This window comes from Mytilus edulis, chromosome 4 (assembly GCF_963676685.1).
Source record: "Mytilus edulis chromosome 4, xbMytEdul2.2, whole genome shotgun sequence".
In the NCBI taxonomy this organism is placed as follows: Eukaryota; Metazoa; Mollusca; class Bivalvia; order Mytilida; family Mytilidae; genus Mytilus; species Mytilus edulis.
Window position 1 is genome coordinate 87,622,352 of NC_092347.1, and position 22,592 is coordinate 87,644,943.

At 33.8% G+C, this 22,592-nt stretch overlaps 1 protein-coding gene and 1 long non-coding RNA gene across 3 annotated transcripts in view; both read left to right on the forward strand.

Annotated features, from left to right (window-relative positions):
• The first annotated feature begins 252 nt into the window (after positions 1 to 252).
• LOC139520903 (stabilizer of axonemal microtubules 2-like) overlaps positions 253 to 22,592 on the forward strand; it is a 32,255-nt gene continuing 9,915 nt past the window's right edge. Inside the window, exons 1-5 of one of the 2 annotated variants that reach the window (XM_071313935.1) lie at positions 253 to 419; positions 1,975 to 2,044; positions 3,628 to 3,756; positions 16,918 to 17,052; positions 17,655 to 17,864. In XM_071313935.1, coding sequence (XP_071170036.1) covers positions 370 to 419; positions 1,975 to 2,044; positions 3,628 to 3,756; positions 16,918 to 17,052; positions 17,655 to 17,864 — 594 coding nt within the window. In that variant the 5' untranslated portion in view covers positions 253 to 369. The remainder of the gene's footprint in view (positions 420 to 1,974; positions 2,045 to 3,627; positions 3,757 to 16,917; positions 17,053 to 17,654; positions 17,865 to 22,592) is intronic. The other variant, XM_071313936.1, reaches the window with a different exon arrangement.
• Positions 11,335 to 12,099, forward strand: LOC139520904 (uncharacterized). Its single transcript, XR_011663977.1, has 2 exons — positions 11,335 to 11,409; positions 11,946 to 12,099. It is a non-coding gene; the product is annotated as an uncharacterized lncRNA (long non-coding RNA).

Consider the following 22,592-nt stretch of genomic DNA (forward strand, 5'->3'; position numbering starts at 1 on the left):
ATAACTCATATATAAGTAAAACGTATATATTTTTTTTTAAAACAGTTGCCGTTTCAGTTATAATTTTTACAACAATCGTTCCCATTTTTTTTTGGGAGAAATATAAAATATTTTTAAACAAAACCAAAGAAAACTTGATAATCAGTACGTTTAATGCAACTAATACAGATTTAGAAATAAATAAAGAATAACCAAACTATTCTACGCTATGGGTGACGTCACCATTGATCTCCTTGACCGTTGCTATACACTTGGTCATCACAAAGACGTTAACGTCACATTGTTGAGCCGGTAACGAAGGGAGTTGAAGTGGATGCGGGTGAGGGAGGAGAAAAAAATCAACGTCCGTTTTTCGCGTACCGCTAAGGAATGTCCAGCTCTAAAATTATCGTCGTGGTTGATCCAGTGAAGAATCCAAGGTAAAAAAAATATAAAAAACTTAGTCGATTAATTTCCAGAGAGATTATGAGAGTGAGGGGGAAAGAGAGACAACAGTATGTGCTTCAGTGCAGATATCATTTGTAAATTGGTACATACAGTATTTGTTGAAATACTAATCTATTAAATGAATTTTAACTGGTCGTTAATTCAAATCTATCCAAGCATCCCAAGTTGAGGATATCGCCTATAGCCCCTTTTGTCTGGAATACAATCTGGAACGCTTTTGCTGCAGTGAAAAGCTACTTATGGCAAATTGTGAAATAAATTGTATCAATATCATTAAAAGCATAAATGAGTTTGCTTAGTATTTTGTAATTATGTCATTTACGTTGACAAATACAGTAATCAACAAAAAGGGGTCATATATCATTTTACATGTACTAATAAAAAAGAGGTAAATGTGACAAATATTGTGGCCTTCTTTTATTTTAGGGGTCCCAACTCTTATAGAGCTATACTTAACTATCCTAAACCCCAATCTTACCCTTACCCATACCTAACCATAACACTAGCCCTAACACTAAATACTAACCCTAACCTAAAACAGCCCCTAACCTAACCATTACCATGAATGAACCCTACCTCTAAAGTATAGGGACCCTTAAAGTAAAAGAAAGCCAATATTGTTAATGGAGCAGTAATGAGATGATAAAAGCTATCAATTATATTATTGACAAAAACTATGTAAGTTTCGGCAGTATGCTTATCTAAAGGGTAGAAGGTTTTCATATGGGCACTAATTGCGCCCTCTTAAATGGCGACTTGTTCCTGTATTGTAATGATCCACAGTTTATGGCCACACTTACACAGTGTAGAAAATATTCGTCTGAAACCAATTAATTGGAAATTAAATATAATTACCGTTACCTTGATGATGTTTTTGCTTAAAATAATGAAGAACTGTTTAGTCATACGGCAAAAGAAGTTTACCCTTTAGAACTGATTTTACTCTAATCTACTATATATATATAAAGCAATAACTGACATTCATATTCTAAATTTCAGTTTCACATAAGAAAGTCTAAACAGTCAAAGAATTAAGACAAAAAAATAAGATCCCCCTCAAGTTGTTTCCTTCAGCACTGCCGTGTTTATTTGGGCCTCCTTACGATGTTATCTGATTCTCTTGACAATCATACGTCTCTTCCCTTTTTACACCAATGGAGTATATACGGACACGAAGTTCCCGTTTCAACTGATTTCGTCAGTTCATTTTTTGTTGTACTGTAACACCAGGTAAGGGCAAGGATATTGTGCCAGCGAACCCTAAAAAATGGTGCACTGTTTAAACTTTATACTAGGATGCAACTGGAGATCAAACAATCAATCAATCAATAGTTCTAATGAGTGGTACGCTATGACTGGGATTTGCACCAATAAATATAACTTTACAAATTAAAACCTAGGTAAGAGACAGATTCAGATTCGGTGTTTTAAAAAAACAACATGCATTGTGCCATGATACGATAACAAAAGCATGCACGTTCATTATTTCATGAATTAAACTGACTTTAAATAAATGTCTTTTTTTAGGGGCATTCCTCATTTTGAAGCAAAGAACTATAAGTCGAAGAAAATTGACAGTGTATCCGAATACCAGGCGGTAGGTTTGATTTACTTTATGGTCATATACTAATATACACAGGTTTGTATAGCAATCAGGTGACAATGCACCTCAACGCAACACGGAGTACATTTCTGAAAGCAAATGAAGAAATATAACGAAAACAAAAGCCAACATTGATAAATAAACGTCTTTACATGTAATAAAAGTCAAGTTAATGATACAGACGATATCTTCCACTGTTTTTTTCCTTGAAATTTTAAAACAAAGTCAATATTGATAAAATTATATACTCGCAAAATATGCTAAGTAAATTGTATCTTCATGACTGAATTGAGAGAGATGTCAGTTTATCTTTCAATACATTTCCGAAAAAAATAACTTTTAAACAGAAACAGACGTATACCATTTGAATTTGTGTATTTCATATTTTTTATATAGACCTTTAACGGCTTACTAGTAATACAAAAAATGTTTGTACTATGGAGTTTTTTTGTGCTTTAAAGACGAATTTCAGCATTTCTGGTTATTATCTCAAAAAACGTATAATAGATAGACATTCACGGTTCTACAATCCGTTGATACCCGTATTTTGGCAATGCACAAGGTCATGTTTGTCTCTGCTGTTGATGACGTATTAAAACTAAATCCATTGATATTTTTTGTGTGTACTGATTGATGCTTTAGTTTAAGATAATGCTCTTTTTCTTTGTTGTTATTGGATCGGAACTATTTGTAAGTAACTGTATGTGCCTGTTTATGGTCAGTATCCTGTAAATCCGTGGTACTAGTATTTGTTTGTTGCTGCATATCGTATTTTATTTCGTTCATTTGGCCGTATCTCGTTTGGATAGGTTCAGAGTTGTCATTTCGGGACCTTTTAAAACTGTTTTGCGGCAAGGGTTTTGTTTATTGTTGAAGGCTGTACGGTGACATACAGTTGTTAATTTCTAAACCATTCGGTCTCTGCTGGATAGTTGTCTCGTACTCAGTAATAACAAATCTTCTTATTTTTATATAAACTGGTCAGAAATGATCAACCGAAGTTATTTGTAAAATTTCATAAACATCTTGTTCATCAAGGTTGACAATGCTTTTTCGAGGGATACCTTTATCATACTGGATGTCCAGTCATTATTGTCTTTTACAGATGAATTAATTTAAAAGTATGTTCTATGACGTCATGTACATAACAACGTTACAGGTATTAGAAAAATCAACAGAAGTGAAGCAAGATGTTTTATTTTTTTTATTTTCAGTCAAATTATAGAATCTGAGCCAAAACGTAGAACTTAAGCATTGTCTTTAATACCTTGATGAATCGAATTTACATCAAACAATGCCTTTAAATTGTCGATTTTGATTGGTCTAGACGAGAGGGTCACATAAAAAAAAATGCTCACCCGCTCAGCCATGCGATAGAGTAAATTAACAACCTAGTATTAACCAATCAAAATATTGCATTTTAACGTGAAGTATAATAAAATATAATACATTGTATTGTTATTAATTAAATCAATGCCAACTGAGGTCGTGGTTACAGAACATGACGGTCACTTACTTGTATATATACATACAACATAATAAAATGTTGAATCATTGAAGGCTTTCTCATTAAACAGGTCTACAGAAAATGGCCATTCCAGAAACCAAGAACATCTATACGTCCAAAAAGCAATAAATATGAGGTCGCAGCCACAATGAAGTCGGATACAACTTACAAAATGGACTATGCTCCGCCAAAGGTTACGGTAATAATACACAACAGAAGAAATTCTGTTTCCTTTACAGGAGTAGAAAGACCAGACTTAAATGAATGAAAAAAAGCACTTTGTTTCTGAAAAGTTATAAAATTTACTCTACATAATGTTTTCCAACATATGTAGCATTGGGAAAAAGGTGACACTAGCTCAACTGAATGAGCAAGGTGACAAACAACTTCAAAATCTAAAATGCTCGTTAAACTTATTTAGCAAAAAGAACACCATTAAAAAAGTTAGAAGTTGCCATGCAGGCACTTTCCACCAAACGACCAAGTGAAAAGGGTTGAGAATTGGGTGGCAAGACTTTTTGTTAACAAATTTTTTTTAACTGATAGGTCTTGTATAAATGATAATAACCAGCCCTTCGAGAGACATGCACATTTGATTAATTCTATTTCATTTTAATTTCACGGTGTAAAATAATATTACTTTCAAACAGAAAACATATATTTCTAAGTGTTGGTTTTTCAATGAAGTGGATTTCCAAAAACAAATGTTGGAAGCGATGGGTTTTTTTTATCATGGAAATTATTAACGGCATACGATAGTTTTAATCCCATATTGAAATTTTGATGAACATTTGCAAATTGGCTATTTTTTTACCTGATTAAATAAAAAATGTGCCACTTTTTGCTAAAATGAGGTCAAAATTCAAATTTGTGGACGTATTTTTCCTTCCGACAGAAATGCAGAACTTTTTTTGTTTTTAAAGGTAAAATCAAGCTGTTTGTTAAATCATTTGTAATTAGTTTTATATAATATACCACAAATTTATGATTTTTGTTTTGTTTAGAAATAACTGAAATCAATCAAATGTCCATGAACGCAGAAAACACGTCATCTTTTGCTGCATATTTATCAGATTAAAAAAAAATGCATCATTGACTTTTTCGTGAAAATTGGTACAAATAATCTTCATACGTAATCAAACCAAATGTCTTTTTTAAAAATAGGGGGTCCATGGACTCGTCCTGAAGTTAAATAAGTTTGAACGATAAGAATCAGTCGAAAAATGCATCGACGTTACGCGCGATGTTCGTACATGTAAGCGTAACACAACGTCGCGAATATTTCGTAACGTTCAAACAAAAACTTTGACTGAAACTTTGTTTTTAAGCAAGTGCGACATTCTTGTAAGACTGCAAAATCGACGATGCTTTTTAACTACTTATTTAAAATTGACGTATTTTAGATTTTTGAAAAATTAAGAAAAATAACATTTTTAAAAATCATCAAATTCTATCATTACAAGAGCACTGATAAGCAAACAATTGACGTAAATTTGAGTTGAGTTCGTTTTGACGTCGAAAAAAGGCGGTGCGACAACCTTGTAAGCCTTTGATAAATCGTCCATAAATTACCATATATCTTTTTCCAGGATATTTGTCTTTAAATTCATAAAATTAAGCAAATTAACATTGATGTAGTAAATACAAATACTAACCTTTTTCCATTATGGATAAATGTTTTTTGATTCTCAAATATGTAATCCCATTTTTTTCCCCGTGGGACAGATTGGCTATTGGTACTTTACGGAACGGAACGGAACGGAACGGAACGGAAAAGAATTTCATTTAAGGTATCCAAAGGGGGCATTTATCAAAATTTCGAAAAATCTTTAAAACAAAACAAACTTTAAAATTTCTGTGTTTTACGGTTTTCCATATACAAATAACACAAATGTATACTTAATCTCATCTTCACAGGTGAAATGTGTAATAATGTATAACATCGGAAAATATTCTGTAGATGAATATGTCGGATTGTCCTGATAAATTATCATGAAATTAACGCATTTGCAAGTCATGCATTATGATATCTAGACTGACCTCACGTCGTCCTTGATTAGAGACAGTGATCAAAATGAATCTGATTTAAACTTTTTAATTTATTTTTCCGTTCCGTTCCGTTCCGTAAAGTACCAATTGCTCTGAGGAATTGGTATTTAACGGAAAAAACGGAAACAGACATCTTTAATGTAATTAAAGCAGTATGATAAAAAAAAATTGTCTGGCACCTCTTTTTGCATGAATGGTATGTGTTTTAGATAGCATTTTCGACTTGATCAATAATAAAAAATTTAACACAAAGGCAGGTTACACAAAAAGTCTTTCTCCTTCCATCGGTAATTATATTTCAAAAAAGAGGCCTTCAACAGCCCGTTCCGACGATGATTAGAGACAGTGATCAAGTTAAATCTGATTTAAACTTTTTAATTTATTTTTCCGTTCCGTTCCGTTCCGTAAAGTACCAATTGCTCTGAGGAATTGGTATTTAACGGAAAAAACGGAAACAGACATCTTTAATGTAATTAAAGCAGTATGATAAAAAAAAAATTGTCTGGCACCTCTTTTTGCATGAATGGTATGTGTTTTAGATAGCATTTTCGACTTGATCAATAATAAAAAAATTAACACAAAGGCAGGTTACACAAAAAGTCTTTCTCCTTCCATCGGTAATTATATTTCAAAAAAGAGGCCTTCAACAGCCCGTTCCGACGATGATTAGAGACAGTGATCAAGTTGAATCTGATTTAAACTTTTTAATTTATTTTTCCGTTCCGTTCCATTCCGCAAAGTACCAATTGCTCTGAGGAATTGGTATTTAACGGAAAAAACGGAAACAGACATCTTTAATGTAATTAAAGCAGTATGATAACAAAAATTGTCTGACACCTCTTTTTGCATGAGTGGTATGTGTTTTAGATAGCATTTTCGACTTGATCAATAATACAAAATTTAACACAAAGGCAGGTTACACAAAAAGTCTTTCTCCTTCCATCGGTAATTATATTTTAAATAAGAGGCCTTCAACAGCCCGTTCCGACGATGATTAGAGACAGTGATCAAGTTGAATCTGATTTAAACTTTTTAATTTATTTTTCCGTTCCGTTCCGTTTCGCAAAGTACCAATTGCTCTGAGGAATTGGTATTTAACGGAAAAAACGGAAACAGACATCTTTAATGTAATTAAAGCAGTATGATAAAAAAAAATGTCTGACACCTCTTTTTGCATGAGTGGTATGTGTTTTAGATAGCATTTTCGACTTGATCAATAATAAAAAAATTAACACAAAGGCAGGTTACACAAAAAGTCTTTCTCCTTCCATCGGTAATTATATTTTAAAAAGGAGGCCTTCAACAGCCCGTTCCGACGATGATTAGAGACAGTGATCAAGTTGAATCTGATTTAAACTTTTAAATTTATTTTTCCGTTCCGTTCCGTTCCGCAAAGTACCAATTGCTCTGAGGAATTGGTATTTAACGGAATCAACGGAAACAGACATCTTTAATGTAATTAAAGCAGTATGATAACAAAAATTGTCTGACACCTCTTTTTGCATGAGTGGTATGTGTTTTAGATAGCATTTTCGACTTGATCAATAATACAAAATTTAACACAAAGGCAGGTTACACAAAAAGTCTTTCTCCTTCCATCGGTAATTATATTTTAAAAAAGAGGCCTTCAACAGCCCGTTCCGACGATGATTAGAGACAGTGATCAAGTTGAATCTGATTTAAACTTTTTAATTTATTTTTCCGTTCCGTTCCGTTCCGCAAAGTACCAATTGCTCTGAGGAATTGGTATTTAACGGAAAAAACGGAAACAGACATCTTTAATGTAATTAAAGCAGTATGATAAAAAAAAATGTCTGACACCTCTTTTTGCATGAGTGGTATGTGTTTTAGATAGCATTTTCGACTTGATCAATAATAAAAAAATTAACACAAAGGCAGGTTACACAAAAAGTCTTTCTCCTTCCATCGGTAATTATATTTTAAAAAAGAGGCCTTCAACAGCCCGTTCCGACGATGATTAGAGACAGTGATCAAGTTGAATCTGATTTAAACTTTTAAATTTATTTTTCCGTTCCGTTCCGTTCCGCAAAGTACCAATTGCTCTGAGGAATTGGTATTTAACGGAATCAACGGAAACAGACATCTTTAATGTAATTAAAGCAGTATGATAACAAACATTGTCTGACACCTCTTTTTGCATGAGTGGTATGTGTTTTAGATAGCATTTTCGACTTGATCAATAATACAAAATTTAACACAAAGGCAGGTTACACAAAAAGTCTTTCTCCTTCCATCGGTAATTATATTTTAAAAAAGAGGCCTTCAACAGCCCGTTCCGACGATGATTAGAGACAGTGATCAAGTTGAATCTGATTTAAACTTTTTAATTTATTTTTCCGTTCCGTTCCGTTCCGCAAAGTACCAATTGCTCTGAGGAATTGGTATTTAACGGAAAAAACGGAAACAGACATCTTTAATGTAATTAAAGCAGTATGATAAAAAAAAATGTCTGACACCTCTTTTTGCATGAGTGGTATGTGTTTTAGATAGCATTTTCGACTTGATCAATAATAAAAAAATTAACACAAAGGCAGGTTACACAAAAAGTCTTTCTCCTTCCATCGGTAATTATATTTTAAAAAAGAGGCCTTCAACAGCCCGTTCCGACGATGATTAGAGACAGTGATCAAGTTGAATCTGATTTAAACTTTTAAATTTATTTTTCCGTTCCGTTCCGTTCCGCAAAGTACCAATTGCTCTGAGGAATTGGTATTTAACGGAATCAACGGAAACAGACATCTTTAATGTAATTAAAGCAGTATGATAACAAAAATTGTCTGACACCTCTTTTTGCATGAGTGGTATGTGTTTTAGATAGCATTTTCGACTTGATCAATAATACAAAATTTAACACAAAGGCAGGTTACACAAAAAGTCTTTCTCCTTCCATCGGTAATTATATTTTAAAAAAGAGGCCTTCAACAGCCCGTTCCGACGATGATTAGAGACAGTGATCAAGTTGAATCTGATTTAAACTTTTTAATTTATTTTTCCGTTCCGTTCCGTTCCGCAAAGTACCAATTGCTCTGAGGAATTGGTATTTAACGGAAAAAACGGAAACAGATAAACGGAAACAGATGTCTTTAATGTAATTAAAGCAGTATGATAAAAAAAAAATGTCTGACACCTCTTTTTGCATGAGTGGTATGTGTTTTAGATAGCATTTTCGACTTGATCAATAATAAAAAATTTAACACAAAGGCAGGTTACACAAAAAGTCTTTCTCCTTCCATCGGTAATTATATTTTAAAAAAGAGGCCTTCAACAGCCCGTTCCGACGATGATTAAAGACAGTGATCAAGTTGAATCTGATTTAAACTTTTTAATTTATTTTTCCGTTCCGTTCCGTTCCGCAAAGTACCAATTGCTCTGAGGAATTGGTATTTAACGGAATCAACGGAAACAGACATCTATAATGTAATAAAAGCAGTATGATAAAAAAATGTCAGACCCTTCTTTTTTGAATGAGTGGTAAGTGTTTTAGATAGCATTTCGACTGGATCAATATTTAAATAAACAGCTGCGCCATGAGCGCATGATACGCCCGTCGTCTTGTGAAAAAACATTTTAATGTAAGTGCGGTTCTACCCACACATCAACCTATCTTAGAATGAAAATGACCTTTATTTTACACATGAGGAATGTCAGGGAATGAAACTGTACGTGTATTGCTTGGCCGCTCAAGTCCTCTTGATTTATAACGGATTAAGAAACAAATTGAAAACATGTAAGATTATTTGCAAAAGTAATTGCATACATTTAATTCACTGTCCGTGTCACTGCTAGTCATGATAGCCCTACGATACAAACATTTCACTAGATTTTTTCGGGACAAACTAACATGTAAATCAAAGAATTTCAAAGAAAACGTTGTCGGATAAGTCCGAAAATTAATAAGTGCGCTTAGACTAAGAATGTTTTAAGGGTTTTATCAAACGAAGTTATGGGAAAGAAAAGAACGAAAATAGAATGCTTTTTGATACACTCTTAAAAGGACCCTTAATGCATTCTTTGTGTAATCGTAAACTATGACTTACGAAGACTTTAAGAGAAGTTTCTTGTTACCGCGGGCCCCTGTATCATGAAAACCTATCTTAAGTTTCATTTAAGAGAAAACGCTTTACAAGAAGATTACGATGGTGATAAGAGAGTATCTGCAATCCCCTCGTGGGTTATCAAAACAATTTAACGGCTATCTTAGTATACACTTACGATAACTAGTTAAGATAGCCCTATTATCGACTTCGAAGTAACCGTCTTTGATTTCTAAGAGAATATTAGTATTTGCGGCAAAATCGGTATTAAAACTAAAGTCGTCTACTGTATGTGTTTAAAAGAATGCTAAAAATATACTATGATTCGTTTTTTGTTGCAGACTCTACATCCACTGTCAAGTAAAGCCCTGTTTAATGCTCCTTTCTGGCATAGATAATAAACGAATATTCAAGTTAATAAATTCTATTCTTCAAAAACACATCTACATGGAATGGTAACAATAAATCAAGAGAACAAATCAACTAACATATCATACAAATACGGAATGCAATCCGCAATACGAAAAACCCCATAACTGGTTAAGGCGAGATAACTCTCTTAAAAGGATGTTATCTTTACCAAACGTCTTGACCATACCAAACTGACATATAACACCTGTTCATTGATAATTTGTATTATTCTATGTATTTTTTGTGATTGTGCCCATGTACATTTTACTTCATAACTCTTTATTAACATACTGTTTGTAGATTTTTTTTACTGATATGTAATAATACGTATCAGTATTACCACCGTAGGTATAGTGTCCGGTTGAGATCGGGTTTTTTCGAGAGCGTCCAGTTTTTTTCGAGAGATTATGACTAAAAATGTAAACAAACAGACATGTTTTCCTGTAACACGTAAAATAAATGCTTAAACTAAATTTACAAGATCAAACAAGTTAAGTAAGTATTTGTGATGAAAGGATGTTGCCAACCATACATACTTTGCAGTTAAAAAAGTTTGATTTGGCCTAATAATGCTTTTATGCCAAAATATAGAAAAAAGCAATTTCTATACACATACCAATGCAAATTTCAAAGAGCATGCACACATGATGTCTTTATATCCTTACATTTACATATGCTATAACAAAAGTTTTAGTTATTGTAATTAAAATGCAATTTTAAGGGTATATTCATTTCCATCTGTTCAAGTTTTTTTCGAGAGCAGTTCGGGTTTTTTCGAGAACAGTTCAGGTTTTTTCGAGAGATAAACCAATTTCTTACGGTTTAAAATGTGCTATTTAAGTACATTTGAGTTTAAAAACGAATGAAAAGTCATCGGTTCTTTCAAAGTTTATAACTAATGCATTACAGCAGTTTGATAATGTTGCATAAGCACATACATTTCATAAAAAAAACATAATTTATTTCTATATATTGTTGTATTGCATTATGAATTGCATGGACACCGGTATGCTTTATACCTATATTATTTGGATTAATCAAATCTACCTATGTCTATAGAAAAAAATGTTCACATCATGCATGATCACTGTATTCAAAGGACACTGGTTAACGTATGGTTAGATCAATCAAACATATTGCCATCCATGTTATTGAAATGACGGAACTAAGCTAGTGTACTGACTCGTCCGTAATTATTTCATGATGTTTCCGAAAGTTGACTTACATTTACTATCTTCTTTGTTACTTTCCCCTCCTTTGTAATTTCCCCTTATTTACATGCTCACGTTGATGATTCAGCATCATTTATTGATATATCTGCCAGATTCCGGCACAGTGTACGTTTATAGCATATTGACAATTTGAAGAACTGTTTATTGTAAACATATATAACATGTATTGTGTTTTGATGACGTATAAAACGTTGGATAAATGACAATGATGACAAATATGCCACTTCACCAGATTATTTGTTTTATTGTTTCACAACCGTTTGTTATTACTTGTAAACACACAGATACAACATTTACACTATAAAAATGTTCTATAAACATTCAAATACCCTTTTTGGTAATTTTTGTATGATTCATAGCACCCCCATCATTTCGTTATTTTTAAAGTATGGAAAGCAATTCGTGTCATAATTTGCATACATAATGTTTGATACTTGTCGAGTTTTCAACACATTAAAAGCTGAACACACCAGTTTTGACTCACAGTTATGTTACAAACTTGATATATTGTTAATACTTGTATTTTTTATGTGAATGTATGGAACACAATTAGTGTCATAAGCCAACTTTGTATTTTTGTATGTTTTGGCAAATCTTTTTGATTGATAGGTTTTATATTGAGTTTTTATTTGTTCTTTCAGCTTTTTACCGTTTGATGTTCACGTTCAGTTTGGAGTTATACTTACCTGTCATCATTTGTAATCATTCATTGAACACCAGCATACCTTTGTTATTCATGCTACATTGTGTTAATAGAGTGGATTATATGACAATAAATAAAACGGTTATCTTTAATGAAGTCCATTATTTAATGCCCGCAAAGAATAGATGGGAGTCATTACAGCTAGCATGCTGATGTCCAGATAAACATATTGCATAGATCCAAATATACGTATATCGATATGGAATTTATGTGATTTAAAAAATCTACATTTTAGAGTGCCATGGATTTTAAGCTGAAACTATTCGTAATTTGAACAATCGTTTTGTGGGCACGGTCAAATTTGATTGTTATTTAAGTACGCATTGCTTTTGCGCCAATTCTTAAAAGTTGTAGTTTTTCATTTGCGCCAAAAAATAAATATTGCTTCTGCGCCATTGTGCAGGTAAACTAATTAAAAAGTGAAAATATAGAAAATTTAAACAATATCTACGGACACACCAGCTGTCATCAGGAGATAGGAGAAAAAAAAACAGATTCAGTGGCGGATCCAGGGGGGGGGGGGGGGGGGTTCCGGGGGTGTGCTTAAAACTTTACACACTTCTTTGTTATATTAATCTAAAGATCTGTATACTTTTTGGTGATGATTCATTTTTATATTTTCGAGTTATTGAGATTTTGTAAAAAAAGAGGTTTTTTTTTCACATGTTGCGCTGTATCTCTATTGCTTAAAACTTAACAGGCTAATGTTGCGTCGGGTTTCCAAATACATCTTGTACAATCTTCCTATTGAGCGGGAATAAGGAATGAGTCAGGATATACTAAGCATGACATCCTGTACAACCCTGTGTTATTCAAAAAAGATTTATGTTTTTTCACAAGACGACGGGCGTATCATGCGCTCATGGCGCAGCTGTTTATTTAAATATTGATCCAGTCGAAATGCTATCTAAAACACTTACCACTCATTCAAAAAAGAAGGGTCTGACTTGTTTTTATCATACTGCTTTTATTACATTATAGATGTCTGTTTCCGTTGATTCCGTTAAATACCAATTCCTCAGAGCAATTGGTACTTTGCGGAACGGAACGGAACGGAACGGAACGGAAAAATAAATTTAAAAGTTTAAATCAGATTCAACTTGATCACTGTCTCTAATCATCGTCGGAACGGGCTGTTGAATGCCTCTTTTTTAAAATATAATTACCGATGGAAGGAGAAAGACTTTTTGTGTAACCTGCCTTTGTGTTAAATTTTGTATTATTGATCAAGTCGAAAATGCTATCTAAAACACATACCACTCATGCAAAAAGAGGTGTCAGACAATTTTTGTTATCATACTGCTTTAATTACATTAAAGATGTCTGTTTCCGTTTTTTCCGTTAAATACCAATTCCTCAGAGCAATTGGTACTTTGCGGAACGGAACGGAACGGAAAAATAAATTTAAAAGTTTAAATCAGATTCAACTTGATCACTGTCTCTAATCATCGTCGGAACGGGCTGTTGAAGGCCTCTTTTTTAAAATATAATTACCGATGGAAGGAGAAAGACTTTTTGTGTAACCTGCCTTTGTGTTAAATTTTTTATTATTGATCAAGTCGAAAATGCTATCTAAAACACATACCACTCATGCAAAAAGAGTGTCAGACAATTTTTGTTATCATACTGCTTTAATTACATTAAAGATGTCTGTTTCCATTTTTTCCGTTAAATACCAATTCCTCAGAGCAATTGGTACTTTGCGGAACGGAACGGAACGGAAAAATAAATTTAAAAGTTTAAATCAGATTCAACTTGATCACTGTCTCTAATCATCGTCGGAACGGGCTGTTGAAGGCCTCTTTTTTAAAATATAATTACCGATGGAAGGAGAAAGACTTTTTGTGTAACCTGCCTTTGTGTTAAATTTTGTATTATTGATCAAGTCGAAAATGCTATCTAAAACACATACCACTCATGCAAAAAGAGGTGTCAGACAATTTTTGTTATCATACTGCTTTTAATTACATTAAAGATGTCTGTTTCCGTTTTTTCCGTTAAATACCAATTCCTCAGAGCAATTGGTACTTTGCGGAACGGAACGGAACGGAAAAATAAATTAAAAAGTTTAAATCAGATTCAACTTGATCACTGTCTCTAATCATCGTCGGAACGGGCTGTTGAAGGCCTCTTTTTTAAAATATAATTACCGATGGAAGGAGAAAGACTTTTTGTGTAACCTGCCTTTGTGTTAAATTTTGTATTATTGATCAAGTCGAAAATGCTATCTAAAACACATACCACTCATGCAAAAAGAGGTGTCAGACAATTTTTGTTATCATACTGCTTTTAATTACATTAAAGATGTCTGTTTCCGTTTTTTCCGTTAAATACCAATTCCTCAGAGCAATTGGTACTTTGCGGAACGGAACGGAACGGAAAAATAAATTAAAAAGTTTAAATCAGATTCAACTTGATCACTGTCTCTAATCATCGTCGGAACGGGCTGTTGAAGGCCTCTTTTTTAAAATATAATTACCGATGGAAGGAGAAAGACTTTTTGTGTAACCTGCCTTTGTGTTAAATTTTGTATTATTGATCAAGTCGAAAATGCTATCTTAAACACATACCACTCATGCAAAAAGAGGTGTCAGACAATTTTTGTTATCATACTGCTTTAATTACATTAAAGATGTCTGTTTCCGTTTTTTCCGTTAAATACCAATTCCTCAGAGCAATTGGTACTTTGCGGAACGGAACGGAACGGAAAAATAAATTAAAAATTTTAAATCAGATTCAACTTGATCACTGTCTCTAATCATCGTCGGAACGGGCTGTTGAAGGCCTCTTTTTTAAAATATAATTACCGATGGAAGGAGAAAGACTTTTTGTGTAACCTGCCTCTGTGTTAAATTTTTTATTATAGATCAAGTCGAAAATGCTATCTAAAACACATACCACTCATGCAAAAAGAGTGTCAGACAATTTTTGTTATCATACTGCTTTTATTACATTAAAGATGTCTGTTTCCGTTTTTTCCGTTAAATACCAATTCCTCAGAGCAATTGGTACTTTGCGGAACGGAACGGAACGGAAAAATAAATTAAAAGATTTAATAAAGATTCAACTTGATCACTGTCTCTAATCATCGTCGGAACGGGCTGTTGAAGGCCTCTTTTTTAAAATATAATTACCGATGGAAGGAGAAAGACTTTTTGTGTAACCTGCCTTTGTGTTAAATTTTTTATTATTGATCAAGTCGAAAATGCTATCTAAAACACATACCACTCATGCAAAAAGAGGTGTCAGACAATTTTTGTTATCATACAGCTTTAATTACATTAAAGATGTCTGTTTCCGTTTTTTCCGTTAAATACCAATTCCTCAGAGCAATTGGTACTTTGCGGAACGGAACGGAACGGAAAAATAAATTAAAAAGTTTAAATCAGATTCATTTTGATCACTGTCTCTAATCAAGGACGACGTGAGGTCAGTCTAGATATCATAATGCATGACTTGCAAATGCGTTAATTTCATGATAATTTATCAGGACAATCCGACATATTCATCTACAGAATATTTTCCGATGTTATACATTATTACACATTTCACCTGTGAAGATGAGATTAAGTATACATTTGTGTTATTTGTATATGGAAAACCGTAAAACACAGAAATTTTAAAGTTTGTTTTGTTTTAAAGATTTTTCGAAATTTTGATAAATGCCCCCTTTGGATACCTTAAATGAAATTCTTTTCCGTTCCGTTCCGTTCCGTTCCGTTCCGTAAAGTACCAATAGCCGGACAGATTTGCCCTTGAAGTATGTAACCCTTTTTTTCTATGATGTCATTATAACGTCGTAAAAAATGCATAAAAGACTGAATGAACCATTCTGTTGAATAATGGAAAAAAACGTTTTTCAAAATATTAAACAGTTTAGACGAAAATCATAGTTTTGTGGTTACAATAAATGAAATATGTTACGCGGGACAGCCTAAAAATAGCCGGTTTTTTTTAATGAAGCTTGTCGCATGCAGCATAAAACATAGTTTCAACAATTATTTTTTTCGTTTCTATTTTAAAAAACATTATTTTTTAAAATACGTACAATAGCAATGAATATGATATCACATAATAATATATTTTGATTTTGGACTTGCATCTTGCCAACTACGCCGATTTTCCAATGAGGTACGAACATCGCGCGTAACGTCATCCGAGTTTCCCGATATGTCACAGTTTGACGTCGCAGTCATAGCAGTAAAGATAGTTCCCAGTCAAAAAATGTCCTATCATTTCAACTAAAATCAATATTTTTCAAAAATATATTACCAACTAACTACAATACTGATTTATATCAAATGAATACCATAATATGTAGAAATGTTGAAAATTTTATTGTTTATTTGGCCATTATATTATATTATGCATGCTCATTTTAATTTTCTGACGAGGTGAAAACAAAGAAAAATATTTCTTAAAAATTTTGCTATGTATTCTAACCAAATTACAATCGTAAAAATGTGCTTTTGTGTTTAACCCATTAGAAAATGAAAACAAACCTCACGAAAATTATGGCCAAATAAACAATAAAACTTCAGACATTTCTAAAGTTTATGATATCTATTTTATGAAAATCGTTTATGCAGTTACTTGTTAATATATTTTTTTTAATAATATCAATTTTAAGAATGCCAACATGTAGCGAAACTTGAAGCAATATCAGATTAAAAGAAACGATAACTCTAATATCAGCCGCTGTACTATAATTACAGTAACAGTAATGTTTGTGTTATTTGATACTTTCTTAAGTTATTTTAAATAAATTAATTCTGTAAAGACGATACAAAAGTATGTGTGCGTTTTAATTGATGGTTTTGTTTTGTTACATAGCAAAATTGTGTATTGAGACAAAAGATTAAAATTACCAATCAAAATTAAATTAATCAAACAACCGTTTGTGCTTGCAGTTGACAGGTCGAGAGAAAAAAGAGAAAAAGAAGCTAAAGGAAAATGAGCAATATAAATATCTACAAAATGAGATTACTACTAGGGAAAAGACATATAGGAAAACTACATATGCTTCAGATTTTTGTCCTAAAGAGGTAACTGAATTTTCAATACAAAAACAAGCAATATCTTAATATTGCAAGGTTCAACTTATCACTTAATACTGTTGTGAAAGTCTCCCCCACCCTCATCAAAGACTACCTTTGAAGTTTGCTATTCCCTTGGGCCAATTTTGGTTGTATAACTCCTTAAGCATTGCACTATATGTATTAATTTCTTAACGTCTGGATTTTATAGTTTATTGTTATATCATATACCTGTAATTTGCATTGATTAAAAAAAACTTGAACCGAGTCAATGAAACGTGATATGTAGATCAAACGGACCTTATTTTGGTTAGATGTTGTAAAGTCCCCGGACACATCCTTCCGCAATCGCTAATGTATATAATTTGACAGCCGTAAAAAACCACCACAGTAAAACAGGATTGTTCTTGTAGGATAAAACTAATTAATGATACCATTGGATGTATAACAACAAAACAGGACAGTATAAATAAATATATCTGTCCCATGTCTGTGATATGTATGGTACTATCAAAATACTTGCCCTTTTCTACGGGTATATTATTATATTAAGGCTTTCAAGTTTATGAACAATAATGCATGTATATTAACAGCAACATTTTCGTTCTTAGGTCAAACGAAGAAAACCATTCACATGCGTTGGGGAACAGAGTTTCAAACCACCAGACTATAAGTTCTCCTGTCAGTCGATGTATCAGTTATCATACCTGACTTACAGCCCGGATGTCATAAAAAAATGTCGTCCGAATATGATAATCCCCCCATCGATGCTACATTCAAATGTTGATCGCTTGCTGTCAAAGACTTGCCAGAATCAAGAGGTAAGTTGCGATGTCATAACAACCAAATATGGTGATCTTTTACCAGTGGATTTTTGTTGATAAACATATAGTTACTTGAATCTTACTTCTTACTCGAACCCATCTATACTTTACTATAAGGGCAAAAATGCACAAGGTCTGTCCACTTGACTCTACGGGATGTATTTGCTAGATGATATGTATTTATATTAAATGCGATCGGAATCGTAACCATTGGCTATAGCGAAGGTGATGTCCAATGTTGAAAGTATGCCACGCTTTCTGCATGTTAAATAACCCTTGTAACAACTCTTTGATGATTCTGTAGTAGGTCTCTAGCAAGGCAGATTATTTGTATACTTATATTGACTGGGTATGAGTGGAATAGTAAGGTTATTGTCCCGAGGTGTAACTATTGCTCTGAGGCGTAGCCGAGGGCAATAGTTGTATCCGAGGGGACATCAGAATTACTATTCCAAGAATATCCAGTAAGTAAGTGTTTTATTATGCCGAAAGAGACAACAGACAACAAATGTCGGGCTAAATCGACTATCGTAATTAAAAAAGTAGAAACACAACCATACTGTTTTATATTCACTTCATATATATTCTGAATGGTTTAAAGGCTACCGTTACACATGCACTGCTGACAACGGTTACGTAAATCCTAGATACAAGTCATACAATAGGTAAATCGCGACATCGTAACTCCCACAGTTTTCTCAACATTAGCCAATCCAGTAGCTGCATTTGTAATTCCGCGAAATATAATGATGCTTGCAGTCAAATAGTTTTACCGAGGTCCAATAGTTGGAAACTATTGACCGGTCCAATAGTTCAACGCTTGCAATTTGAAAACAAGAGTAAACATATTGTGCCTTTATTTTATAAATGAGGTATAATAACTGACGATACTCTTCATACCTTCATTTTTCTGTGTCAGTCATAAATTTCGCCATTCCTCCCGGTTGACTGACTTTATCTTTTGTATTAGTTTTAATTTATTTTCTTGTCCTAAATATAATATGTAATATTTTTATATATAGAAATGAAATATTTTCAGGAAACGGATTAATATAAGCTAACAGCTTGTTTCTGGATCCTATTAATTATTTCACTTGTATTATTATGTAATGCCTATGTATGTACCTGAATATAATTAATAAAATATGTTTACACTAAATATAGAATAACCATACATTGTCTCGAAATATAAATGTCATTCGTACATGGCTTAAAAACATGTAGATTCGTGTATGTGCATATATATGTGTATAAATATAGACAACAGCAGTATGTACCGCTGTTCACGTATAGCAATGCAAATTAACACTCGGCAAAACAGTCATATTCGGAAAAGGTCACTTTCGGTACTTAGCAGACAGACGCCAAAGATGTTAAACCGGCACAATCTAAGAAGTGTAAATTTAAAGGATTAAGACGGATCTTAAATGACTTTTCCCGTAAACGTATGTGTGATTCAAAAAAGTACAGGATCGATTCCGCTATTAAAGGGACACAATTGGTGCACATAAGGATACCTACAACCTGTCCATAAAATTAATTACCGAAACTAACCTAAATGTTGTCAATGAGAAAAGTTACAGCTTTAATCGTCTCATCATAACTCTGGGACAGTAAACTTGCTGGAAACACTTTCTTTCACACTGTAACCCTAACTAATGATAATTTCCACACATTGTGACGTTGCTGCAAAACCTTGACAAATTGCAATCTTGATGATATCTTCTCCTCACACTTAATGACGTTGCTAATAACCGCTCTTCACACATTAGGACGTTGCTGATAACCTCTTCCCATATATTATGACGTTACTGATAACCTCTTCTTACACATTATGCCGTTGCTGATATCCTCTCCTCACACATGATGGTGTTGCTGATAACCTCTTCTTACACATTATGACGTTGCTGATACCCTCTTCTCACATTTTATGACGTTGCTGATAACCTCTCCTCACACATTATAAAGTTGCTGATAACCTCTTCTCAAATATTATGCCGTTGCTTACACATTATGACGTTGCTGATACCATCTTCTTACACATTATGACGTTGCTAATACCATCTTCTTACGAGACAGTAAACGGGTATTTGCGACCATCAAATCCCAAATTGATGCCGTCGGAGCTTAAAATACAATATTGTTATCTCCATTCTAATGAAACTGACAGAAAACAACGTTAAAACATGTATTTAAAATCTGTCATATGCCGTCTGCGCTTGCGCGTACGTCCCATAGCATCAAATTGTCAATTGATGCCATGTAAGAAAGTGACGTTATCCAATCAAAATGAACGTTACAAACGTTGTTGCATTAGAATACCATCTTCTTACACATGATGGTGTTGCTGATACCCTCTTCTCACATATTATGACGTTGCTGATAACCTCTCCTCACACATGATGGTGTTGCTGATAACCTCTCCTCTCACATTATGACGTTGCTGATAACCTCTTCTTACACATTATGACGTTGCTGATACCCTCTTCTTACACATGATGACGTTGCTGATACCCTCTTCTTACACATTATGGCGTTGCTGATAACCTCTTCTCACACATGATGGTGTTGCTGATAACCTCTTCTTACACATTATGACGTTGCTGATAACCTCTCCTCACACATGATGGTGTTGCTGATAACCTCTCCTCTCACATTATGACGTTGCTGATAACCTCTTCTTACACATTATGACGTTGCTGATAACCTCTCCTCACACATGATGGTGTTGCTGATAACCTCTCCTCTCACATTATGACGTTGCTGATAACCTCTTCTTACACATTATGACGTTGCTGATAACCTCTTCTCACACATGATGGTGTTGCTGATAACCCCTTCTTACACATTATGACGTTGCTGATAACCTCTCCTCACACATGATGGTGTTGCTGGTAACCTCTCCTCTCACATTATGACGTTGCTGATAACCTCTTCTTACACATTATGACGTTGCTGATAACCTCTCCTCACACATGATGGTGTTGCTGATAACCTCTTCTTACACATTATGACGTTGCTGATAACCTCTCCTCACACATGATGGTGTTGCTGATAACCTCTTCTCACACATTATGACGTTGCTGATACCCTCTTCTCACACATTATGACGTTGCTGATAACCTCTTCTTACACATTATGACGTTGCTGATAACCTCTTCTTACACATTATGACGTTACTGATAACCTCTTCTTACACATGATGGCGTTGCTGGTACCCTCTTCTCACATTTTATGACGTTGCTGATAACCTCTTTATCATAAAGTGGGTGATAGAAATAAAAGACGTCTTGACTATTTGATAGATGTATTAGAAAAGCATAGTAACACGTCAAGGTGACGTGACGTTACATTAAGCGCGGCACATAGTAAACGTCCAGTGTGCGGTATTTACGATATACTGGGGGCCGTGAAATTAGCAAAAAAATTACTAAATTACATTGAATTTAGCCATTAAGAAAATAAAATAACTGTAAACTTTAAGCATTTCTCAAATGAATTAATGTCCATGAAAAACTAAATTGAATCTCGCTATTAACACATTTAAAGTCTTTGTATAATTCACTTAGTCCATTTCTTTATCTTCTCCATGGCAACCATTTTAGCTTTGCGACATGTTTTAGTTGCACAGTCTGAATTGTCATTATCGCTATTCAAACTAACTTCAAGTGGGTATAGTTTTGTGATCGGACGCGATGTTAGTCCATTTTTGGTCCGTATGACGGCAGATCTTGCTAGTCCGTCTCCTCCTACATTGAGTTTTTCGACAACGGCTAGTGTCCATTTGATCCTCGGCGAATCTTCATAGATTTGTACCACGTCTCCTATGCTGACCAGCTGTTTATTGTTCCCTGTATTGCGATGATATTCTCGAAGAGCTGTTAAATACTCATGTTTCCATTTATACCAAAAACTTTGAATAATCTGTGTTTTCATCTTAAACAGTTTATTCGTAGATTTATGTGTCATATCATTTTGTGAATGTTCCAATTCCTGATTCGTAGGGTAAGGTAGTGATGTTATTCTACGTCCATAAAGTAAGTGGGACGGGGTGAGCGGTTCATCTAACGGGTCGGATGATACGTATGTTAAAGGTCTGTCGTTGAGTATAGCTTCAACTTCCGTAACAATGGTTCTTAATAGTTCAATCTGAATCAATGAACGTCCTAATACCTTTTTGATACAGTTCTTCGCTAGTCCTATAAGCCTCTCCCAAAACCCACCATACCACGGTGCTCTTTTTGGTATAAACTTCCATGTAGTGCCGAAGTTATTTAGTTTTTCTATAACGGATGATGATCTTGTTAATTGCTTTGCAGCTGCAATGAATGTTGTACCGTTGTCTGAAATCATAATTTTTGGTAATGATTTTCTACTGGCGAATCTTCGAAACGCTAAATTAAATATGAATGTCTCTTCAGATAAATTCATCACTACTTCCAAATGTACAGCACGAGTGTTTGCGCAAGTAAATAGACAAATGTATACTTTACTGGTAAGTCCATCTGTGGTTTTAACATTCAAGGCGCCAGTAAAATCTACCCCGGTTACTGTAAACGGGGGTGCTTCTGTTAGTCGGTCTTTAGGTAAAGGAGGTGGATCTGGAGCCGAATACGGTCGACCAGCAACTTTCTTGCAGATCACGCATTTATGTATAATGCTCTTGATAACTTGTTGTATCGATGGTATCCAATAGGTTTGGCGTAGTAATGTTACGGTACTCGA